We start from the raw sequence: 22,051 nt of genomic DNA, 5'->3' as shown, positions 1-22,051 counted from the left end.
GCAAGGGCAGTTTGCCCAAAGCAGGACAATATGCAACAAAGTGCATATGTAGGGGCATGCAATGAGGCACAAAGTAGTGGCACAAATTTATGCATGTACTATTTGTGCCACTGCAAACACATGCCCCTGCATGTCTGGACTTGGCCTTTCTGGCTTTTCTCAGTGTAATACAAGTTATGATCTAATTCTTTTAACATAGTACCACAAATATACACTCACACCCTGTCCACAGTCATGGCCTGAGACCACAGAGAAAAACAATACACAAGTAAAAATTACATGAAAAACGTTATTTTTCATAGCTTTTGGTTATGAACAGCAGATATATTTGTCAGGGTGGGATTAGACACTACACCCTCTTTATTTATTCTTATAAAATGCCCATTTCAATTTTATAATGGATTTTTTACAACACAGTTAATCATAATACATTCTAATGAAATTGGGAACACAAGTTCTGTTTGCCAAACAGTATTATAATAGAGAGCTTTATAAAGAGTGAGAATGGTATATATTTTGAGAGAAGACGTCTAAATATTTACATCTATTAGTCTACCACTTGGATCTAGAAAATAGATAATGCAGTCAATTTACAGCTTTTAAAATGATTCAGTAACTAAGTAAGTAACCAACAAGCATAACTATTTTCAATATTTTTCCTACATCACGAACATAAATTCCACAATGAAACATAAATAAATTGCTATGGCCAATCTGGATACAGTAAAATGTAACAAACTCACTGCATAATTAATACTAGCAATAAGATCATATTTTTAAAAGTCAAAATCTATTTATTATTTTAGGGAACCCCCATTCTAAAAATACATAGAAAAAATACAGTGGTTAAAGTGACCAGAAAACTGCTAGAAAAACCTTAGTGAGAGTGAATATAATATGCAACAACCAACTGAAATTAATTAAACATCATCATTAAAGATTGCAGGACTGAAGATAAAATAGGAGGTTTCTTAGTGGATAAACCCTTAAAATGGACAAATCACAGCATTGCTCCACAATGCAAAAGCATTTTTCAATGAGAAATTTCAATCCCATGCATTAAAGAGGGAAAGGGACACAGTTAAACTGTATATATATCTACATTTATGGCCACAGATATATTAGAAATAGTACTCTGCTCTTAGAATGCATTTGAAATCATATCATTAAAAAAGTTGACTGCATTACTGGTTGAATTTAACAGAACAACCAACTAATCTCTTTTTATCAGGGGGGGGGATTTACTTGTTTGGAGATCAAAGACTTACGTCATCCATAAAATCAATCAATGAGGATGAAGAAGAAGAAGAAAAGGAATCCTATTTTAACGAATACAGCAGTAAAGAAACAGAAAGAGATGGATGAAGAGAACTATTAAGCAAAAACAAATAATAATGCCACAGCATTGCAAAAATGATTAAAGTAAAATTGTAAATGACTCATGCTAGAAAATAATTATATCCATGAAAGCAGCAAAAAATTTTGTTAATTGCCTTTTGTTTCTTAGACAATTAATCTATAATCCACCCATATAAAAGCAGATTAATGCTTTTTCAACCCTTCACTCAATATAACATTTCTGCACTGACAGGATTCTGTATTAAGAATAGCATGACAGATCAATACAAAACAAAATAAATGTGCACAACGTAAGTATAGAATTCTTTGGTGTTCAACCACTGTAAATATTCATTAGAAAAAAGGGACAAGATTTTTTTCCCTTAAATTTTAGGGCTCAAATTCTGCTGTATTACAGATGGCTTTGAGTGTTTTCCACTGACATCAATGGGAGGCCCACAGCAAATTCTAGGCTATGATAGAACAGTAAGGAGAACAATTTGGTTTCCCTTTAAGTCAATGGGAGTTTTGTTACTGAGTTAAACACAGCCAAGATCTCACTCCTAGAAATTTTACATTGCTTTTGGTAAGAGAAAGTGCAAACTATGTGTTTCCATTTATGCGTTTTCTCTCATTTTTCAATCTACCAAGTGTTTGATCTAATAATGAATGTGAAAAAATATAATTTGTATTAGCTATTTTTTAAATGATGGAAGGCCATCTTAATACTTTCCTGCTTTTATACACTAAGAAATTGGGAACATTTCAACATACTGGAATTTTTAAAAGAACTGACTGTACTTACCATTTTTTCAAGAGAAGAAAAATGACATAGACAATAATAAACCATTACCATTAATTGTCATTAAAATTATGTACAAAATGTAAATGGAAAAAAGAGATTAAACACAGCAGTAACCTGTAAACAAGTATGCAAACAATCCATGTCATCAAAAATATGCTCTTTCCAGTACTGCGAAAGATATTCAAATGGCTGCACACTTACTTCAAATTGATCCAGAGCAGAGGTAGGCGCATTCAAAAATGCCAAGAAAGAATTCTGTGAGTCTTGGTGCTTTACACCTAGAAAACAGCAGCAATTTTTTTAAGCTACAGAAAAATGACCTTTTCATGGAGGACCTTTGTCTTGATGAACATGATTATAGGTGTTTAGTGTTTACCTGAATCATCTAAAATTGATTACAAGTTATATCTAATGTGCTAATCAGCATAAAGGAAGGTAACATTTTTGCAGACCCACGAGGTATGCAACCTATGGCTAATTCTTCTCTTCCCAGGATGTATATAATGTCAAAGTGATGACAGATATATGTATGGGATATATAATGCACTGATATTGAATGTGCATGTATCCATATACAATGCACAGATATTTAATCACGTATCTGTGCACTTACAGACATGGCTCATTTCATACTCTGGTATGGCCTCTGTAACCCAGTGCATTCACCCCTGTGGTGGAAGAAAATAAGTAGCAGGCTGCTGCCATTTTTTTTAGAAATTCTGCCTGGGGAATGTGCTGCCATCCACTGCTGCCCACTTCAGAGCATCCAAAGATAGTAGAAGTCCAGGTGAAGGTGCTGCAGGTACCCTACAGTTCTGTATTACATTCCAGCTGGGCTTTTCACTGGGGATAAGGGAATGAGGTGGGAAGCGTGTCAAACTTTGCATTTTGTGTATGTCATTAGCGGCATAACCTGGGTGTTAATGTAGCCCGGTTTGTCAAACATCTCGTCTCGATGTTATTCAAGACCTTATAAGTAGATATTGAATCACAAATATACAATGAATTCAAACTGATTAATAACACCCAGAAATTATGACCACTGAGTCTTCATGAATCACTGCTTTCAAAGAGATTTAATCATTTAATCTTCTTAAAAATATTAAGTGGTGCATGGAGGTGCATACATGCACATGCATATACATGTGTATAACTCAGAGTTACCTTTCACATTCCTTCTAACATGGGAAATGTCAGCCTGCCTGGTACATATATACCCTTTTTTGAAAAACTAAACGTTCAAAGGAAACCTACTCCTTCTAAAACATAAAGAATGTGTTACATCTCCATTAACATTCTAGAGTAGGGGTGTTCAGTCCCTGGCCCACAGATACAGATAGCATAGCCTCACGTGCTGGGCTGGGTGCTAATGGCGGCACAGGACCTGATCCTGGTGTATGGGGCTGGGCAGGGGCAGCATGGGGGTTTGGGGCCTGATCCCTGCATATGGGGGCCAGTCAAACCTTACAGGGCCCGATTCTGGCATGGGGAGCCCCGTCTGGCTTGCAGACCAACCCTGCACCCCTCATCTGGCCTGTGGAGTTGAAAGTTGGAGCAGCACTGTTCTAGAGCTCTTATTGGGAGCTTGGATGTGATTCTCAATGCAGGCATTAGTCTATAGAATCAGGTTTCTCCTGTGTTATTTTCTCCCCCTCCTAGGTTTCTGGAATACTCTTATCAAATATACAGGATGCGTCTGCTAATCTAAATGGCCTTTTCTTGGAAAACAATTTCCATGCATGGTGAGTTAATCTGCCAGTACTGAAGAGGATACATGCCTTTGAATTCTTTACATTGTTTGCCTTTTAGCAATCAACATCTTTCTATTTATAAGAGGCAGTCAAATTCAAATATAAGAAAGAATCTGAATTAAAGTGTGTTTCTTGGTAATAAAAAATTAAATCACCCACTTTTGAGCATTTGCTTCTGGCAAAAGTATAGTAATTGCTTCTGCCATATTTAAAATCCATTAATTTTTTAAAGTTTTATATTCTTTTCAGAAATAGAATTAAACACCTTTGTACAAAAAAGCTAAAGTTCTAACACTGAAGAAACACCATACATGGTAAAATATTTATTACCAATTCTTGTTTATGACTATCAATGCTACATGGCAGACTTGTTTAGTAACCTGACAATTAGCCAGTTTTTCAGAAGCATAGCCATTTGTAGAATATTTAATAGGCTGTTTATAGAGCTATAAATGGAAGGATAAACATATGAAAAAGTACCATTGTCTAGAAAAACTTCTTAAGGCAACTGGCAGTCCCAAAATTCCTATATTGAAACTATTATGCATATTCTGAATATCAATGTCCAACATCAAGATGAGCAAATATCAGTACACTAAATCATTTCCTATTTATCAGGTTATCAGCACCAGTTACATATATATGCACATTCTGTATACCACTTTGTTGTCATGATTGTCATGCTGCACTCACAGGCATATCTGGCAGTAGGTGAAAATGAGCTGCCACAGGCTACAGTTTGGAATGCCTAGAGGTTGCAAAGCCTGTACAATGCCTTGCATACACATCACAGTTAGACTGGGAATGTTCCTGGTTTTAGATTCTAACTTGTTACTGTCCCTGGCAGAAGACATGAGGTATTTCAGGTCTGCTTCAAACAATGCAGGATACCAAGACTTTTTCCTGTGTGGACCATAAGACACAAACATTACAGCTACATCAGTTTGGCTGATTCTATCAACTTATCACTTAGTGCACTTACTTTCTGTTTGAAAATTACTATTTTGCAGCAATGTTGGCAGGAGCAATGGGATAGGTACTTTAGAAATCTCAGAATGCACTGGTACCAAAAAAAAGCCAGTTACATTGATTCTGTTCATGAATGTACTCCTGTGCATACACAAAAAACTGCTGCAAGAGTGCGAGCCATTAAATATTATCAATGTCTTGGCAATTTTCCTTTCTTAAGGGAGATCTATCCAGAACATCCAGAAGTGCAGAGTTCTCACTGACTACTATTGATATTACTACTATATTTTATAGACATCTTTTCTGTGGGATTATTCTTTGCTTCCAAAGTTTATATAGAGGTTACTTATGGAATGCAAATGCAAGGGAAAATAACAGTTCAAACCAAAATTACTCTTATTGGTTCAAGTGCAAAAATAAAATTAAAAAATATTACATAACAGCGCTGCTGTGGGTACATCTTACCATGAAACAGCTGTGCTCATGCTTTAGATACCAGACTCTTTCAGCATCATGGCTCTCACACTTATGCTGGAAGATGACATGCTAAGATGATAAGATGTACCCACCACTGTGCAGCACATTCTCATGTATCTGGACACCACTTGCCATACCCTTTTCTGATCTAAGGTCTTCCGTTTCCTTCTTCAGTTTTTCAATTTCTCCTAGTAGCTCCAAGTTCTTCTTCTCTGATTCTTGCAGTTTGCTTTAAAAAACAAACAGACATAATTACTAAGAGCCACTGGTACAGAGTCTCCCTTTCTCGACCCTCTTTGCATGTTATTTGGGCTACTGTTGGGTTAAAATCAATGCCAGCCAAGTTGCATGGTCAAAAAAAGCATGAGGTCATCAAATGAAAGACTGAGTTCAGAATTCTGTTAGGACTTGTTTAGTATGGGACCTTAAAAAGGGAGTGAATAATTGCCTTTTTTTTACCCTTTAGGTTGTCATGCCTCTATTTATGAGTAACTGTGTGAACCCATGCCCTGAGAATGAGAAGATCAAGTTTATTTTAAAACTTAACAAATATTATTTAATTTGGTAGTTCACTGTGTTTGTGCTGCTAATAGACTGTAAGCTGAACTTTTTCTGTTGAATTTTTCATGAGCGAATCCATAAAAACATGTCGATACTATAAATGTCCTGACTACAATTGGCTATATCAGAGCTCTCTGATTCACACTCATATTACTACTACTAACATTCATTTTTATAACACTTATCAAAAAAGATCTCAAATAACTTTTTGAATACTAGTCACTGATCCCTCTTATCTTAGGGGTTTTATATTGCTCTCCATTGGCACAGTATCTGAATAGTGCACACAACACCCAGGCAGGCTGGCTAGATATTAACATTTCCATTTTACAGATGGTTAGGCCAAGACTCAGAGAAATTAACTGATTAGACAACATGAACTCAATGAACCAAGGACAGAACTCAAAATCCTTGATTCTCTAATGCTGGCTATTATAATAGCATGAACTTTTTCTATGCACAGACTGAGTTGTTTTATGTACGAGTTGTTTATTCCATATCTCATCAGCCGCAATGGAAGCTGTGTGAGGAAAAACCTAATACAGTGAACTGAAAATCTCTGTACCCTTAAAAATTAAATTTGCCCTGGTATGGTTGACTTCTCATCTCCATTTTTCTTACAAATCCAGCTAAGACAGAAATTCTTCCTTTTCTTTCACATTTGGGATTTATGAATCAATTCCTTCCCTTTTTCTACCACTGGCATTCCATCTAAGTGCTCAGAAAGACATTATAGCATTAAGGAATTTTAAAGAGGCATCAGCAGATAAGCTTGTAAACTAGTCTTATCTCTTTGTTCAGAAAGAGAGAATTCAAAGGTTACCTTAAACTACAGTACCTTGCCTAGGGGTAGCACAAACACTGGGTAAATCTTTTTTTAAAACTATTATTACCAGAGTACAGCATGTGATCAATTTTGTACTGTATATATGTTTTGTGGCAGGGCACCTTTGGTGCCCACCACTTCAAGGGCAGAAAACAGGTGGCAGCCAGGTGCCTGATGAGGGCAGCCATTTTGCCCCAGGGATATAAACTGGGCTGCAGGTTGCTGCAGGAAGGAAGGAACTAACATTAGGCTGAGAGGCGGTTCTGGCCAGAGTCAGGAGGTAAGGGCAGGGGCTATGGGGAGGAGGTGATCCCTTGTTCTGGGTAAGACAGAAAACTGCACCCTGCCGGGGAAGGATGGCCTGGTGGGGCTCCTAGTGGTGTGGGAGCCCCCAGGAAATGCCAGGCCTGTTACCTCCCCAGTGAAAGGTGGGTCGGGGCGCCTTATAATCCCAGCCCCAAATCCCTAGTGGTGTTCTAGCAAGCAGGGGGAGTCCAAGGCTCGTTATGGAGCCCTAAGGCAGAGCTCAGGCCAGAGGAGGGACCTGGGGCTGCGCCCAGGTGGCGGGATAAAGCCTAGGGGCGCGAGTCAGATCCTAGGAGAGAGAGGGGAGACGAGTAATGAGACCTGGTGAGAGGGGCAATGATTAGAGCGGCCCTGTAAATGTGGGCAAGTGAGGAGGCCCAGTGGAGGTATAGTGGCCCGGAGAGGGGCCAGGAGCAAAATAGGCCTATAGTTATAGAATCGCTCAGTCAACACTTGGGTGAGGGTAGAAGGAGACATCCAACAGACTGTGCTGGGGCTGACCGAGGAGAGGATGCTAAGCCTAAAGCTGGGTGATGCCAGGAGGGATGAGTGTGGCCCCTGAAAGAGGGCAGTATGAAAGGCTGGGTGAGTAAGCAGAGTAAGTAGGACCCCGATGAGAGAGGGGTAGCATGAGAGTGGCCCTCCAGGGCTACAGAGAAGCACTACAGCTGTGCGCCCAGTCTGCTCCAGCCATAGGCTGGAGAAGTAACACCAGAGTAACATCTGCGAGGCATGGGACCCATGGAGGGGAGGTCGGAGCAGGTATTAAGGCCCTTGTCAGCAGGGCAAGTAATGGGTAGCCTCCCACCTTAGTAACAAGTCTCATATTTTTCCGTCAAGGTGTGGCAGGCAAGAGAAGTGGGTAGTTGCCCCAGGAGCAGGATGGCCAGTGAAAACCTGATGAGGTGGCCACCCTGTTACATGTTTTTAATACAAATTCTAAAAATACTCATAGGTGCCATGTGACTGACCTATACTTTAAGACATACACATTAAAGAGCCATATTCTCTATATTTTAAGGAATCAAGATGCCTATTTTTTTTAAATAAGGTGAGGTTAGAGAATGTAAAAGGTACCAAAATGATAGCCCAGTATACTGGCAGCCTTCTGTTTTCCAGTGGAAAAGGTGCATCCTTAGGAAGCAGCAGTATATGCTTTGCTTATGACATCCCTTAATCCTGATTTGGAAGGATCACTTCTAGGCATGACAAAAGCTGCTTAGTCCTTATGTTTGTTCTGTCATTAGCTTCTCTGCTCAGATTACCAACAAGGGACACTGTCAATGCCAGTTTCAGTGGTTGATGTTGTAATGTGGGCTCTTTTGTATTGAGTTTAATGTCACCAAATTTAATTTTTCCAAGCCACCAAGAAGATTTTTTTAGTTCCAGCTTTTGGTCTCTTCTGACCTGGGGTGGTTTGGAGTTGGTGACCCAGAACTCAAATGTTTTATATCCCATTATTAAGTCCCTGTTTAGCCACTCAACCTAACCAAATGAACTGCATAATCAAAATAAAGGAGAAATCAAGAAAGGAATCTTGAACTCAACAGGCAGGTTTTGCTTCTGTACAAATCAACATGCGATAATTGGTTTTCTTTTCCAATTTAATAAAGCTGTCAGGGACAGGATGGGAATATATCTCTCAAAACAGCGCAACTAAACTGTTGTTTGTTTCGAGCTAACATTGTAAAACATTTGTGGGAGAGATTGATTTATAAGAAGCACCCCTCCTGGAGAGAGAAAATCTCTAAAGAACTCCAGATTTTCACAATAACTCTTTTTACAAAATTCAAAAGGGTATGGTCTGGTTTTAGGTACTGCACACCATTCATCAGCAGATGCTGACAAATGTTCATCACTTATAACTAGATGGTCTCTCCCCATAAGGCCTCCATTAAACCACTATAGTGAATTTCCACTTGAACTATTCCATCTTACCATTCTGTAGAAATACTGGAAGCTTTAACTTTATTCAACTCTTCTTGAATGGCCTGTTTGGCTCGGATTTCTGCATCAAGAGCTGACTGCAGTTCCAACCTTGCTGACATATCTAGTTTTGCGAAGCGGCGCATCTTCCAGGGCATGTCCTATTAAAAGAAGGGGAAGAGGAGGGGGAGAAAGAGAATACAATTAATTTCAACGCTTTTTTGTTCCACAGACTATTATGTTCTTGACATGAGGGTTCATTAATCCCAAAAGGACTTTGGGGAGTTTCCAAGTACATTATCTCTTTTTTTAAAACCCAAGCAATAAAAGAAGAAAATGACTCTCATGTTTTCAGTCTCATAAGTAAAGTGACTTTAAGATTCCCTAGTCTTTATGTGCCTAGATTTCAATGACAGCTATGCTAAGACTCACACACAAGGAAACGCTCCTTCAAAGCCAAAACTTTCCAGGGTGTAACAGTGCAGAATTTCTTCACATCTGCACTTTTACACAAACATCCATTCAGCAAATTAACCCAAGACTTCATGGGGCCAGCCACCTAAAAAAAAATTACATTTTAAAAGGGATGCCACTTAACTAATTGACAAACCATAAATCTGGGCGTTCCTTCACTAGGGATGTCCATAAACTTTTTGCAAGATTCTCATGAGATATTTCTACAGAAAAAATATTATTTAATCAATCCCCCCACCTCGTTTTTTAACAAAATACTATCAATACTGTTATTTTGATCCTTACTGTTGCTCTTGCACCCAAGCTCGAGTTCTTCAAGGCCTCTAATTCTTCTGTCATTTTGGATGCTAAAGCTTGGAGATACCCTCTGGCATCTTTTTCATCACTTACCCTAAAATTAGAAAACAAATGCTTTAAAGCAAAGGAACAATGGATCTATACATGAAAGGCAACTTTGAAACTCTCTGCGATTTTGCACACTTTATTTATATAGAACAGGCTACTGAAGCAACAACAAAAAAAGAACCACAAATCAAAGGTTCAGAAAGCAAATAATACATATCTACATCATGATCAGGATTAGTGACAGATGTCTGGACTGTACTTTTAGAAGTCATTTAAAAATTAAAGATCCCACCTACACATGAACAGTTACCATAACATCTGAGCTAAGAGTACTCTCTCTGATCCCTTAAGATATTATTGTAATTGATTTTCCCTCTTTCTTACAATAGCTTATAAGCAGCCTATGCTAGAGGCGAGCATCTTACTCCTTGTATTTCCCTTCATAAAGCATGCCTCCTGTCTGTGACCATGTCAACAAAAGTCTTCTCTTAGAAGACATGAGACTCACTGTATAGTCCATGATGATGGGTATTCTTCATACCCTAGAATGATTCATTGCAAATGTAAATCCTTCCTTTTACAAACTGCAGAAGATCATTCTTCTTGGCACATGTAGGATGTAAGAAAAATGAGCTGCCAAGATTTATCTTAATAGAACTAAACAGCTTAGGGTAAAATCATCCCTTAATCTTACATGCCTGGATCTTGAAATTTTAAATTTATGCACAGCTGGTATATGAAAATTCTGTATAACCAAAGCTTACCCAAACTGCAGATTGCTGAGTCCTAGAAGTGCTAGTTGGGCCATACTGTGTGTGGAATGCTGCATAGAAAAGGCTACTGACTTTGCACACAGTGGCCCCTAAATAAACTAACTTTCAGGGCAGGAAGAAATCTTGTTCCTTCACTTCAACTCACCTAGTATTTAAGTAGTGGTAAGGAGAGGTTGATTTAGGAAAAGACTGACTTAGAATGGTGAATTTTATTACCTGGCAACTTCAATTCAGGGACTAACTTCTCTGTCAGTCTATCCCATACAAACTAAGCCTGTTTATTGTTTTTGACACATTCCTTAATGGAAAATTTATGCTTTTTCTATGTATTATTTGGACCTATTGGCAGTTTTTTTACAATTTATGACTGATATTTCACTGGTCAATTAATTGACCTTTATACCCTACCCTAGTTCCATGTCTGCTGTGGCCTTTTCAGAGTGCATTTACATAGTTAATAGGGCTAAATGAAGTGTTATTGGTAAGAAGCTTATGTTTAGCTCTCTAATTGGAATTTTGGGTTCCAACATGGATCTGGAAGCAGTCATCACAAGTATAGATAGAAAAGCTATACCCAAGTCCTGGAATCTCAAGGCCAAGTCTGGGATCCCTATGGTATTTTCAAGAATAAAGGCATAACCCAAATGTCTGTGTGAGGCAAAGGATATGATCCAGAAATAAGGCATTGATCATTTACATACTGCAATTACTGTTAAAACTAGCATCTTAAGCTCTATAGACAAAGACACATAAGGGACACAAGGAGAACTGTATATGTAATCTAGAGGAGAACAATACCAAAAACCCATTAATTTGCTAGAAAAGCAAGGATTTTTCTATGTTGTTTTTCCTTCAGGAGCTCACAATTTAGTTAATAATAATAAAAAATGAATACATGGGTGAAATAAAAGTACAGCTAAAGTGAAGAGAAGTGAAATAAATAGGAGATTTGCCGTTACTTTAAATGAAGCCAGGATTTTACAACAGCCATGCTGGAGGGAGTTGGGAGCTGTGTAAGAACCATGCATGAGGTTTTTTAAAGGTATCTATATGTAAATAAGTACATTTGGAATGGAGATTTAAGAAAGAGAGGGCAACTTTTTGAGCCATGAAAAAGAAAATAGATGCAAGGTATAAAAAAAGCAATTAAAAAAGAATATGTTTAGGCTATATGTAAGGTGCAAGAGGGAAGTAGGATGAAAGGAAAAGAGAAAGGAGTTGCATGAGGCTTTTAATATGAGGAGAAACTTTATTTTAATGCAGAAGAGACACAGAAATTGCCGGTAGCAGGATGCAGAAGGAGAGAAAGTTCAGGAATCATATTTGTTTGGCTTCCTTAGAAATATTTTTTCTAGGGCACATAGCAGATCACTTCTGTCACAGGGTGAAAAGGACAAGAGATTAAAAATACAGGTGTGAAGTGAATTCACTTTCATTGTTACCAATTTAACAATGAAAGAGTTTCAAAGATCCATCTTGCTTGTCACCAATTATGAGTCTGCTTTTTTCATGAGTTTCTCACCACAAACAGTGAAAATCCTTTCCATCCTTGGTTTTATAATTAGTTGCACTTTTGGGCCCAAGAGGCTGTAAAGCTGGGGTTGTTAAAACTGCTTGTTTAAAAGAAACTGCTTTGACAGAGGCTTATATTTTTAAAATCTCATTTTCACCTAATCTCGCCTTGAGGCCAAACCATGTGTAACATCCAATGATCTTGCGGGGTCCCTTCCAGCCCCTTACAATTTAAGAATCTATGAAAAAGAAGATGGTAAATATGAAATCCTGCCTTCACTTTAATTGGAGTGCCTTTGTTACACAAGAAAACCACTAGATGGCAACAGGCTCTAAAATTTCATGTGCATATTGACTGGATGTTGTGCAGCCCCACTACCTCTCGCATTTGTTTTAAACCTAATAAAAACTGCCAGTGAGTCTTACTAGTGCTCACATCTTTGCTATAGTCCTTTAACAATGGTAGAAGAAGCCTGAGGATCCTAAGGTCCTCTGAATCTACCAAATGCACCATCTTTCTTATTCAAGAAATAAATTATTTAAACATGTATAGCAATGTCCCTTGACATCTCTTTGGATGGTCTATTTATACCCATCCATTCAAGAGAATTAAGAAAAACAGAGAGATGATAGAAGCTCTTGTAAGGTCAAGTTTCACTCTTTACCAGAGCCTGTAAAGAATTTTCTAACAAAACAGTTCTGACAAACTAATATGGGAAACCTGCCTGGCTTCCTACCAGCAAACATGATAGGCTGCTGAGGAGCTCTGGCTTCCAGGAATGGAAGCACCAGAGTATCCCCTCCATGCAAACTCCCTCAGTTTCAGGGTGAACAGGAGTTCCTATGGAACCAGACGGCCTTGGGTTACATGTAGCCTGGGTGTACACAGGGTATGCACTCCCCTCTGCTTCTATGAATTGAAGGGGGTTGTCAGCAAGCAGAGGTGCTGTGGGAGGGAACTGTCAACCACACAGTTTCCCCTCAGTTCCCTATAGAGTCAGGCCACGACCCCACTGCTTACCTATATACATGTTTAGTAATATAAAGGTAACAATATTTACAAACTCATGAGAGAAAAAGGGTAAATATATACAATATTTAGATCACTAAATACCGTTATGCTCTACAATCAAAGGCCCCAGGGTCCCCCACCTCAAAGGGCAAGGGTTCCTATGCAGGTAAGCAGCTGTCGGCAACACGCAAGTACAACAAAGACAGATATACACCAGGTAACAACAGGTAAGTTCAGGCAAAACAACAAGTAGATACAGGTAAACCTCAAATAGATGACAAAACCCAGGTCACATTAAAGAATAACTATATATAAATATATGTATACATATATAACTATTTACAAAAATATGAGTTCCCCCCTCCCCTTTCAGGTACCCACATGGCCGAGATCACCAGGCGTTCCTCCAGGGTGCCAAGCCCTGGCACCACTCCTAGGGGAAGTAGCAGGAGGGTCCCAGTACTTCCTCAGCCCCTGATAGCCCTCCCCTCCCCTCTTGGGCTTCCTACCCTGTGGGGACCCATTCCCTGGGTACTCATGAATGCAGGGAAGCAGACCGGGAGGGGCTCCCAGGACCACCCAAGGCCCTGCCTCATGCCCTCTGTTGGGGCTCAGGCCACGTCATGTGAGTCCTGAAACCCAGGCTCCACCTTTTGCCCTCTGTTGGGGCTCAGGCCACCTCGTGCGGGTCCCAAAACCCAGGCTCCGCGGGAACTCGCTGCGCTGTGCTGGTGCCTCCCAGGTACCCGGCCTCACACCAGGGAGGGGTAGTAAACCCGAGCGGCCTGGCACCTCCTAGGTGCCTGGCCTCACGGGAGGCGTAGCGAACCCGAGCAGCCTGGCACTGCTTCCAGGGTTTGGGACGCCATGTACCGCTGCATGTACCAAGCCCTCAGCTACATGCCGAGGGTAGCAGACTCGAGCCGCCATGTACAGCTCCCAAAATCTGGCCACTCCATGCACCGCTATATGCACCAAGTGTCCAGGGACCCGAGCTGCCTCCCGCAGCTCCCAGGGTCTGCCCTGTTTACTGCTCTGTGCACTGAGTGTCTGGGGACCTCAGCTGCCTCCTGCAGCTCTTAGGGTCTGCCCTGTGCACCACTCTGTGCACCGCTGAGGCTGTAGCCGAAGCCACTTGCTGCGCCAGTCCGGCCGAGTCTTCCAGGGCTCTTCTGGGCTACTGCTTCTGACCACTAGGAGACTCTCCCCAGCTTTTCTTAGCCCTGCCTGCTTAGGCCCCTGATGCATCTGCGACGTGATGGACACGCAGCTCCTTTTATTCACTCTGGAGGCTCTGCCTCTGAAGGCTTGCCTGACCTGCAGAATGCAGGCTTCAATCAGGCCCGGGAGGCTGTTTGCTTCCCACCACCTCTGTGTAAGGGGCAGGGCCGGTCCCGCCCAGCCCTTACCTGATTGGTGGATGGGCTCCACCAATCTAAATGAAGATTTTCCGAGCCTGTTTGAGCCGGGCTGCATTGGTAAGTCCACCATAATATACATGCACTGTTATCCTCAGTCTTGTCTGGAGATGTTTACCTCTAACTGAACAGACTGGAACCTGTCCCCTAGAACAGTGTTTCTCAACCTGTGGGTCATGACCCAAAAATGGATTGCAAGAATATATGAAAGAGTCACGAACAAACTTTAAAAATAGATTCTCCTTTAAAGGAGAAAAACATGCAAAACCGTGGCTTTTTCCTTGTAGGCTGTCAGAGTTCCAGCCTGCAAGGGGCTGTTCCCATACCCCACACACCCACCCCTTGCCCCACACACTGACGGGGCTGGGGCCAGAGGGTTAGGAGTGAGGGGTACTGGATGAGGATTGGCCATCAAGGTTTACAGATTGATCCTGGTCCAAAGAAAGTTGAGAACCACTGATCTAGAAGAGACAGGCTCCTACTGATTTGGAATTGAGGAAACTCCTATCAGCTCTATTATCTGGATGAGAAATCAGTTCTTATCATTCAGAAAGAGTTCTAGCTGGGAAAAAATGCAACCTAAAAGGTATCATAGGCCACAGTCCTGCTGCAACGTGCATCTGATCTGCCAATCATCCAGGTAAGCGGTGGTTGTGAACTCCTGTCTTCTTAAAAAGGGCGTTTCCTCTTGCAAGCAAAGACAATTTTTTTGCAACAATTTATTTGGTCTAATAAAAGATATCACCTCTACCATGAATTCTGACTTCCTCCTCTTGTCAGGCATTTTATGAACACTCTCAGTCCTATGAAGAACCTTGTATTAATAATAGTTAAGTCTCAACTGAAAATCTTATGTACTTGCTCTGGGTTTGGCAAATGGCAGTGTGAAAGCAAACATCCTGCAAGTAGGGAGCTTTGAACCATTGATGAACCCATCATTTGACTGTCAGCACCAGGTCCCACGGATCAGGCTGGGAGTAGCCCTACAGTAGCAAGATTGGAATCTGGAGAATTTTATGCCCCATCCTAAATATCACACATCTTGTCATTTATGCACATTCAACATGACAGGGTGCATAATTTTTGGGACGGGTCATAAATTTCCTCAGATCCTAACCACACCATTATTTTAATGTCTGCCAGGGGCCTAATTGGTTTGCCAGAGTTTAGAAAAGAAAGTCTGAAGCTGACCCAGGAACTGAATTCACATAAGCTAAGGAGCTGTCCACTTGCTTTGTTCTCAGGTAGTTGTATTTTAATGTAAAACCAAATCTGTCTTTTTAAATATGAAGTTTTACCCTTTTTTCAAGGAAATATTTTGAAGGCCCAGCAGTTTCAACTGGGAAAATTGCACACAAAGTTTGATGTTCCTAAGTCTCTGGTCTCTTTCAAATGTTGTTTTCTGGGTCAACAGATATCTTCTGAATGATGTGAACTTTGCTCATGCGCAATGTAAGAGACCTCAGAAAGGATTTATATTTTAACTTCAGAAGTAGACAATAGGCCACTTCTGATATTCCAGTCTACAGATGTATAGGATAAAAAGTTGGACACTAATAGTTTAGGCAAATTGATATCCTACAATTTTAAAAATTTCTGCACTCTCTATTTTTAAAAGGAAGTAAGTTCTGCACTAATTTCCCAATAATTCTTCATAATAGAATACACAATAGAAAAGACATCACATTAGATAATTAAGTATCTCAGCACTCTTGTAAGATAGATAACTCAATGCCATTTTTACAGAAGGATAAGCTGCAGCACAGACATAGACAGACATAGACACAGTTAAGTGCTCTACATGGACTTTTAATGAGTTAGTAGCAGAGATTTCTGTTCATCTCCTTTCTGTTACAGGTCTGAATATATTATCCCTAGCTATTTGAAAGCCTTGTGTTTAAAACTGACTGTATTAGCATTAGATGCAATGAATTTCTTTGCATCCAGAGGAAAATTCATAGTTGACTATACAAGTTTCACGATTTGTTGTTTTTTGTCAAGGATTGATGAGTAGTTTGGAAAATACTGGCTTGTCAATCCAAGAGCTCCATTACAGATGTGGATGGTCTATTGTTATCATGTTAGAATTTTCAATGAGAGTTTTGTTCCAAGTGTTTAGTACCCTAAGAGACCATAAATACTGAAAGCTTTTTAGTACAGTGGAAAAATGAAAAGGTTTTTGTAGCTACTCCACAGTGGAGACACTAGAGAGTATGATATGTAAGCAGGGGCAAGGGTTACAGTAATATGATTACAATTATTTGCATGCTACAAATATTGAGAAAAGAAAGAATAATTTAGGATGGTTCAAGGAGGGAGGGATTATCATTGAGTAATGAGGTGAGCAAGAGAAAGAGTATTAGATTATGGCAAAGTGTCTCAAAGGAAATGATGAAATTCTGACAGCTTGTGTTATTTAAAATTAGATGTAGGGAACATTAACTATTGTAGGGAACATCAATATCCTGATTGGGGAGATGATCTATATCAGAAGTTCTCAATCTTTGTAGACTCAAGGCACACCTCTAACTTTTTGGAATTTAATAGCACCCATTTAAAGACTAATTTATTTCTTAAACTGCTTACTTTTTCACTCCTTGTGGCACTCTTAAAACAATCTCATAGGGTGGCAAGGTGGACAGGGCACCCATGGTGGTGGGGGAGCATGCAGTGTTCAGTGCTGGCAAGGGCTGCTCAGCAAGTCAGACTAGGGGTATGGAGTGGGTCATTAGACCCCTGAAGGAGGCAGCTATCCCTGTGGAAGGGGGTGACAGTGGCCTTTGGTGCAGAGGCTGGTACCAGATGAAGGTAGCAGGGGAAGGACCCTGACCTTTCTGATACCTGTCCCCTCCCTGTCCTCATCTCTGCCTAAGAGGATAAGCATGGCCATTCCCATATACCATTCCCCACAGCCTCTCCCATCAGTTCCAGAAGCATGAGAGGGGCTGGACTGAAAAAATGCAGCTCTGTGCCCCGCTGACCATCCACTCACACACCTGTGGCAGAGCCACACAGCACAGGGATGGTTGACACAGGGGCTGCTGGTGGACAGGAGCTATAATTTTCAGCCCAGTTCCTTCTCTCACTCCTCCCATGCTCTTGGAACTGATGTAAGGGGTTATGGAGAGCACTGCCAGGATGCTGGGGTGGGTTCAGGGTGCTCGGGGAAGCACTGGCACATGGGGAAGTGCCGGTGCTTACCTCTTCCCACAGGGGCCTGGTGCTCCATCACCCTTCAAAGGAGCTTGTGACACCTCTGTTGAGAATCACTATTCTTGAGAACCTGAAAATTCTTTTCATCCTATTTATGATTCGGTGAGTCTGTCATGCTGAGGCTGTCATGTGAACTGAAAATGCTTTGGAAGAAGATTAAGAACTTACATATGTCCAAAAACATTGGCACCCTTTAGAATGAGAAAGTATGTCAGGCTCTCATAAAAAAAATATCACTCCTACCAATGCTAAAGAGTGCTCTATGTATGCATGCAGAGAGATACATCACTAAGTGACAATGTAATTTTAGTACGCAGTGTTGAACTGTATGTAGAGAGCAGACGGATGCCACAAGATTATCTGAGAAACACAAGTGGAAGAGTACAAGCCAAACCAGCAGTCACTTGAGCAAAGGAGTAGCTAAGCATTGTTGAGTGAAGGCTATTGGATATCCTTGAGCTGGGAAAAAGTAAAATAAAATAGATGTATGTAACATTTAAACATGTGAATCTAGATAGATTTCCTCTTGTCTTCTTTTTGTTTGTCCCTGAATATCCTATATTCCTACAAAATTCCTTTTTATTTTTAGAAAGAATAATACAATGTAATTGAGCTCAGTGAATAAGAGGTCTGATTTTGGTTTTGAACATTATACATTTAAATAGCTCTGAGGTATGTTTTCATTAAAAATCCTTGCTTGTTACATACAGTTCTCTTTTAGTCTGACAACATTCATGACCTTTCCAGTACCATCTCAACAGCAGCACTGGTACCTCTTCAAAAATATTTGCATAGAAAAAAAAAAAAAAAAAAAAGCACAGAATGGGAGGAGAGAGAAAATGATTTGCTATACAACTATCTGCAAAAATGTTATCCATGGCCAAGTGAAACAATATACAATCATGGCTGACTTGACTTCCTCCAGAGTTCCCATGTACTGGTTTATGAAGGCTTTAATATGTTAACCAAACCTCAGTTGTGAATTTATTTCAGACATTACAATAATACCCTTTAAGAAAACCCTGATTTTTGCATATAATGATTGAAATCGAGGTGGAGGGAAAAAGAGGTCATTTACACAAATTAAATTATTTTGAACAACTCTGAAACAACCATCTTAATGTATTCAGACTTAGGGCTGGCATAGAATCTATTACACTTAACAGCTGTTTGAGAGAACTAGAGATACAAAGGGTTTGGAGAAAAAAAAACAAAACAAAACACTCATTGCTGCTGCTGTGGAAGTGATGTCTTGAGAGAATATGGACTTGCCTGCACATGGATTTGAAGTATGTACATCTATGTAACAAAATACATCGCTTCTAATATGTCCATAGTTCCCAACATGTATTGAGTGGTAATATTTAAAAAAAGCTTTGTCCGAAAATATCCAATAAAGTTATATTGATGTCACAATAGCAAACTAACCAGGTCTCCTTAAAAAGACAATGTTTATTCATTTATATATTTTGACCAAATAAAAGGCTTTGATTATTCAGACAGTAAGAAACAAGACAAACAAAACAAAACAAAAGATTAGTGTACAATACAGAAACCCCACAAAAGTAACCGATCTATAAAAAAAAAAAAAATTTGGATGCAGTTTGTTTTCACAAATTCAACATTACAATGGGCCAAAAAAGCAAAAGATATTTTAAAATCACTAACTCCCTGTAAGAGCTCTCTCATTCCTTCAACAGTTGAAATTCATACTTTTTCCTTAGTGTATTAGAAATAGACAGGATGCATTATAAACATAATGTGACAGTTTAATGAAAGCATGATTAGCAAGGTCACTTGAATTGCATTTTCCATGTGTTAGACTTAAGTGCTTGCACTTTGAGAATAGTTTCTCTCCCCATAACATTGCATATAAATTCCATTAAGTTCGTTTCACTCCATGGAAGTTCGTAATGCAGGAGAAGTGATACAATTCCTCACAGCCACTGCTTTTCCCAGACTTGCTCTTCCTTAAAACAGTGAGCAAGGCACATGATTCCTTTCAACATTTTTCCAAAGCTACAAGCCAGACCCAATGGCTCCGATTCTTTCGTGGTTTAACAGTTTTATTTGAAAAGACAAATTTTACTCTTAAGAAGGAACATGATTTTCTAAACCCAGAATGTAATGAAACACCCAGGAAAAAAAAAAAAAATGTAGGTCCAACCTGACATGTTGGAAATTTTCTCAAGGGAACTGGGGTTTTCTGTTGCAACATGCAAATAAAAAAAATGCACTAGCAGCCCTACCCCATAACTATCCTATATCAAGGGCATCTGCCATGACATTGGAGTTGGGTACTTACCACTGGATGATCTCAGTAATCTGGGCTTCCCAATGTGCCACAGATTCCTTTTTGTCTGCCAGGTCTCTCATCTCTTCCTCCAGCTGTCGGTTGTTCATACTTAGCCTCTCAAACATGGTGGTCAGCTGAAAGATAATGTCAAAAAGCCTCTTTAGTCTATAAAGAGCTGTGACTTGACTCTTGTGCTGGCCTAAACTGATTGTCACGGCGGAGTCCTTTAGGAGGGCCGTGATCTCCCTGAGGTCCCTCGCTCCGTGTCAAGGCCGGCCCGAGGCACCCTCTTATTCTCGCCCGCCATGTCTTGCCGGTAAATATAAGGTTGGGAGGCTGCCTATGACTCCCTGGGCATGGCTACTCGGGACCTCTGTCCCCATGTGTTCCTGGACCCCCTGGGGTCTCCCGGTGTAATGGGTGCTCCCCAGGCACCCTAGCCTTATGGGCTACACGTGGCTCCTACCACCCCTAATACCACGCCCCAAGCCTCGCTGATGTGAAAGACATTGGTGTGTCTGCACGCCCGCTTCCCGGGCCCTTCTTCTATAATACGCTAGTCCCCTCTGGGACGTCCCCTCGAGCCACCGGTCTCTTAGGCCCACTGCACCACTACCCTCTCTAGTACGGGCTCACTGCGCTGCTACTCCCCGTCCTCTCGGGGGCCACTGCAGCACCTTGCCCTTCTCTGGGACGCTGTACTGCTAACCCTTTCTGTCTGGGTCCACCGCAGCACCCTTCCCCTGTCCTGGGTTCTCTGCGGTGCTAGCCTGTTACCGGGATCGCTCCTCCTGTCCTGGGTTTCTCAATATCGCCCCGCTCTAGGGCTCCTCAGTAATCACCCCCCCCCCCCCCCAGGGCTGGGGTCTATGTACCCCGCAAGTGACACCCTTGCTGGCATCTGCTGCGCCCATCCTGGGCTCCCTAATATGGCACTCCCTCCTCCTCAGGGCTCACCATGCCCACGCTAGGGCTTCTCAATAGTCCAATATGGTGCTCCCCCTCTTTGGGGCTCGCCGTGCCCACCTTGGGCTTCTCAATGCTGCCCCGCTCTGGGGCTGGGGTCTACGTACCCCACACACAACCCGGGGTCTCTGTTCCCCAGTCTGCAACCCACCGGTTGCACCCGCAACCCACTGGTTGCGCTCCTCACTGCCAGTTGCGCCTTCACTGGCGCTGTGAGAATAATGCGCCCTCCTGGCACTAGACTGCGCCCTCACTGGCGCCAGGGCCTCACACTCCCTTGTGAGTCCCTGATGAGGCCTCCTTCAACCCCTACAGCCTCACCCAAACCTCCGGTGTAATACACGCACTAACCAAACAAAACACAAGCCTCCTGGCTGTAACTTAACTCAAGGCCGCCTGGCTGCAACAACATAGTTCCTGCACCACAGAGCCACCATCCTTCAGCCTGCTTGAGCAGTCCTGGCATCTTAGCCCTGTGAGCTCCTGCCTCTCTGGGTGCTGGCAGAGAACTGCCAGCCTGGCCTCAGCCCTGGGCTTTATAAGGGCCAGGCCCTGCCCCCTACAGGCAGCTGGCTCCCCTTAGTTGCTCCGGCAACCTGCAGCTGTGTTCATTAGGCTCTGCCAGGGCTCTCTCCCTGGCAGTTTCTCCTCTCTAGGAGCAGGCACTGAGGTGCCCTGCGACACTGATCAAGGAGTTTTATTTCTCTGTGCTCTACCTTTTAGTACCTCCTTTAAAAACCCATATCAATCACAATGAGTTCTTTGTGACATTTGCTTCTATGTCTAGACTTAGCTGTGTTGAAAGATCCTTTGTAAGGACCAAAACTGCATTTCTGCTTCAGAAAACAAATCAGAATTGGAGTTACTAGCAGAATGACACTTTTGCAATATTTTTGACAAGCCTTAGGACTTCTCTTTTATGTACAGATGTGGACGTACATTGCTTGCAGAAGCATAAGATGAAAGGGCTTGAGCAAAACAAGGAATGCAAGACACCTTGATCTTCTGTTCCAGCTCTGCTGTGTAGCTATGCGATTTTCTGCTTGTTCAGCAGGAGTCAGGCCTAAGAAAGGATTGCATAGC

General features: G+C 41.3%; 1 protein-coding gene across 4 annotated transcripts in view; it reads right to left on the bottom strand.

Moving 5' to 3' along the window:
* Positions 1-22,051, bottom strand: part of CDC42BPA (CDC42 binding protein kinase alpha) — a 349,488-nt gene that overhangs the window by 54,384 nt on the left and 273,053 nt on the right. For all 4 annotated transcript variants that reach the window (XM_014598104.3, XM_019483101.2, XM_014598103.3 and 1 more), the window contains exons 17-21: positions 20,012-20,136; positions 9,719-9,824; positions 8,972-9,120; positions 5,478-5,569; positions 2,345-2,421 (exon numbers count right to left, since the gene is read on the bottom strand). In XM_014598104.3, coding sequence (XP_014453590.2) covers positions 2,345-2,421; positions 5,478-5,569; positions 8,972-9,120; positions 9,719-9,824; positions 20,012-20,136 — 549 coding nt within the window. The remainder of the gene's footprint in view (positions 1-2,344; positions 2,422-5,477; positions 5,570-8,971; positions 9,121-9,718; positions 9,825-20,011; positions 20,137-22,051) is intronic.

This window comes from Alligator mississippiensis, chromosome 1 (genome assembly GCF_030867095.1).
Source record: "Alligator mississippiensis isolate rAllMis1 chromosome 1, rAllMis1, whole genome shotgun sequence".
NCBI lineage: Eukaryota > Metazoa > Chordata > Crocodylia > Alligatoridae > Alligator > Alligator mississippiensis.
Note: the sequence above shows the minus strand (reverse complement) of the source record. Positions and strands in the feature narration are given on the sequence as shown.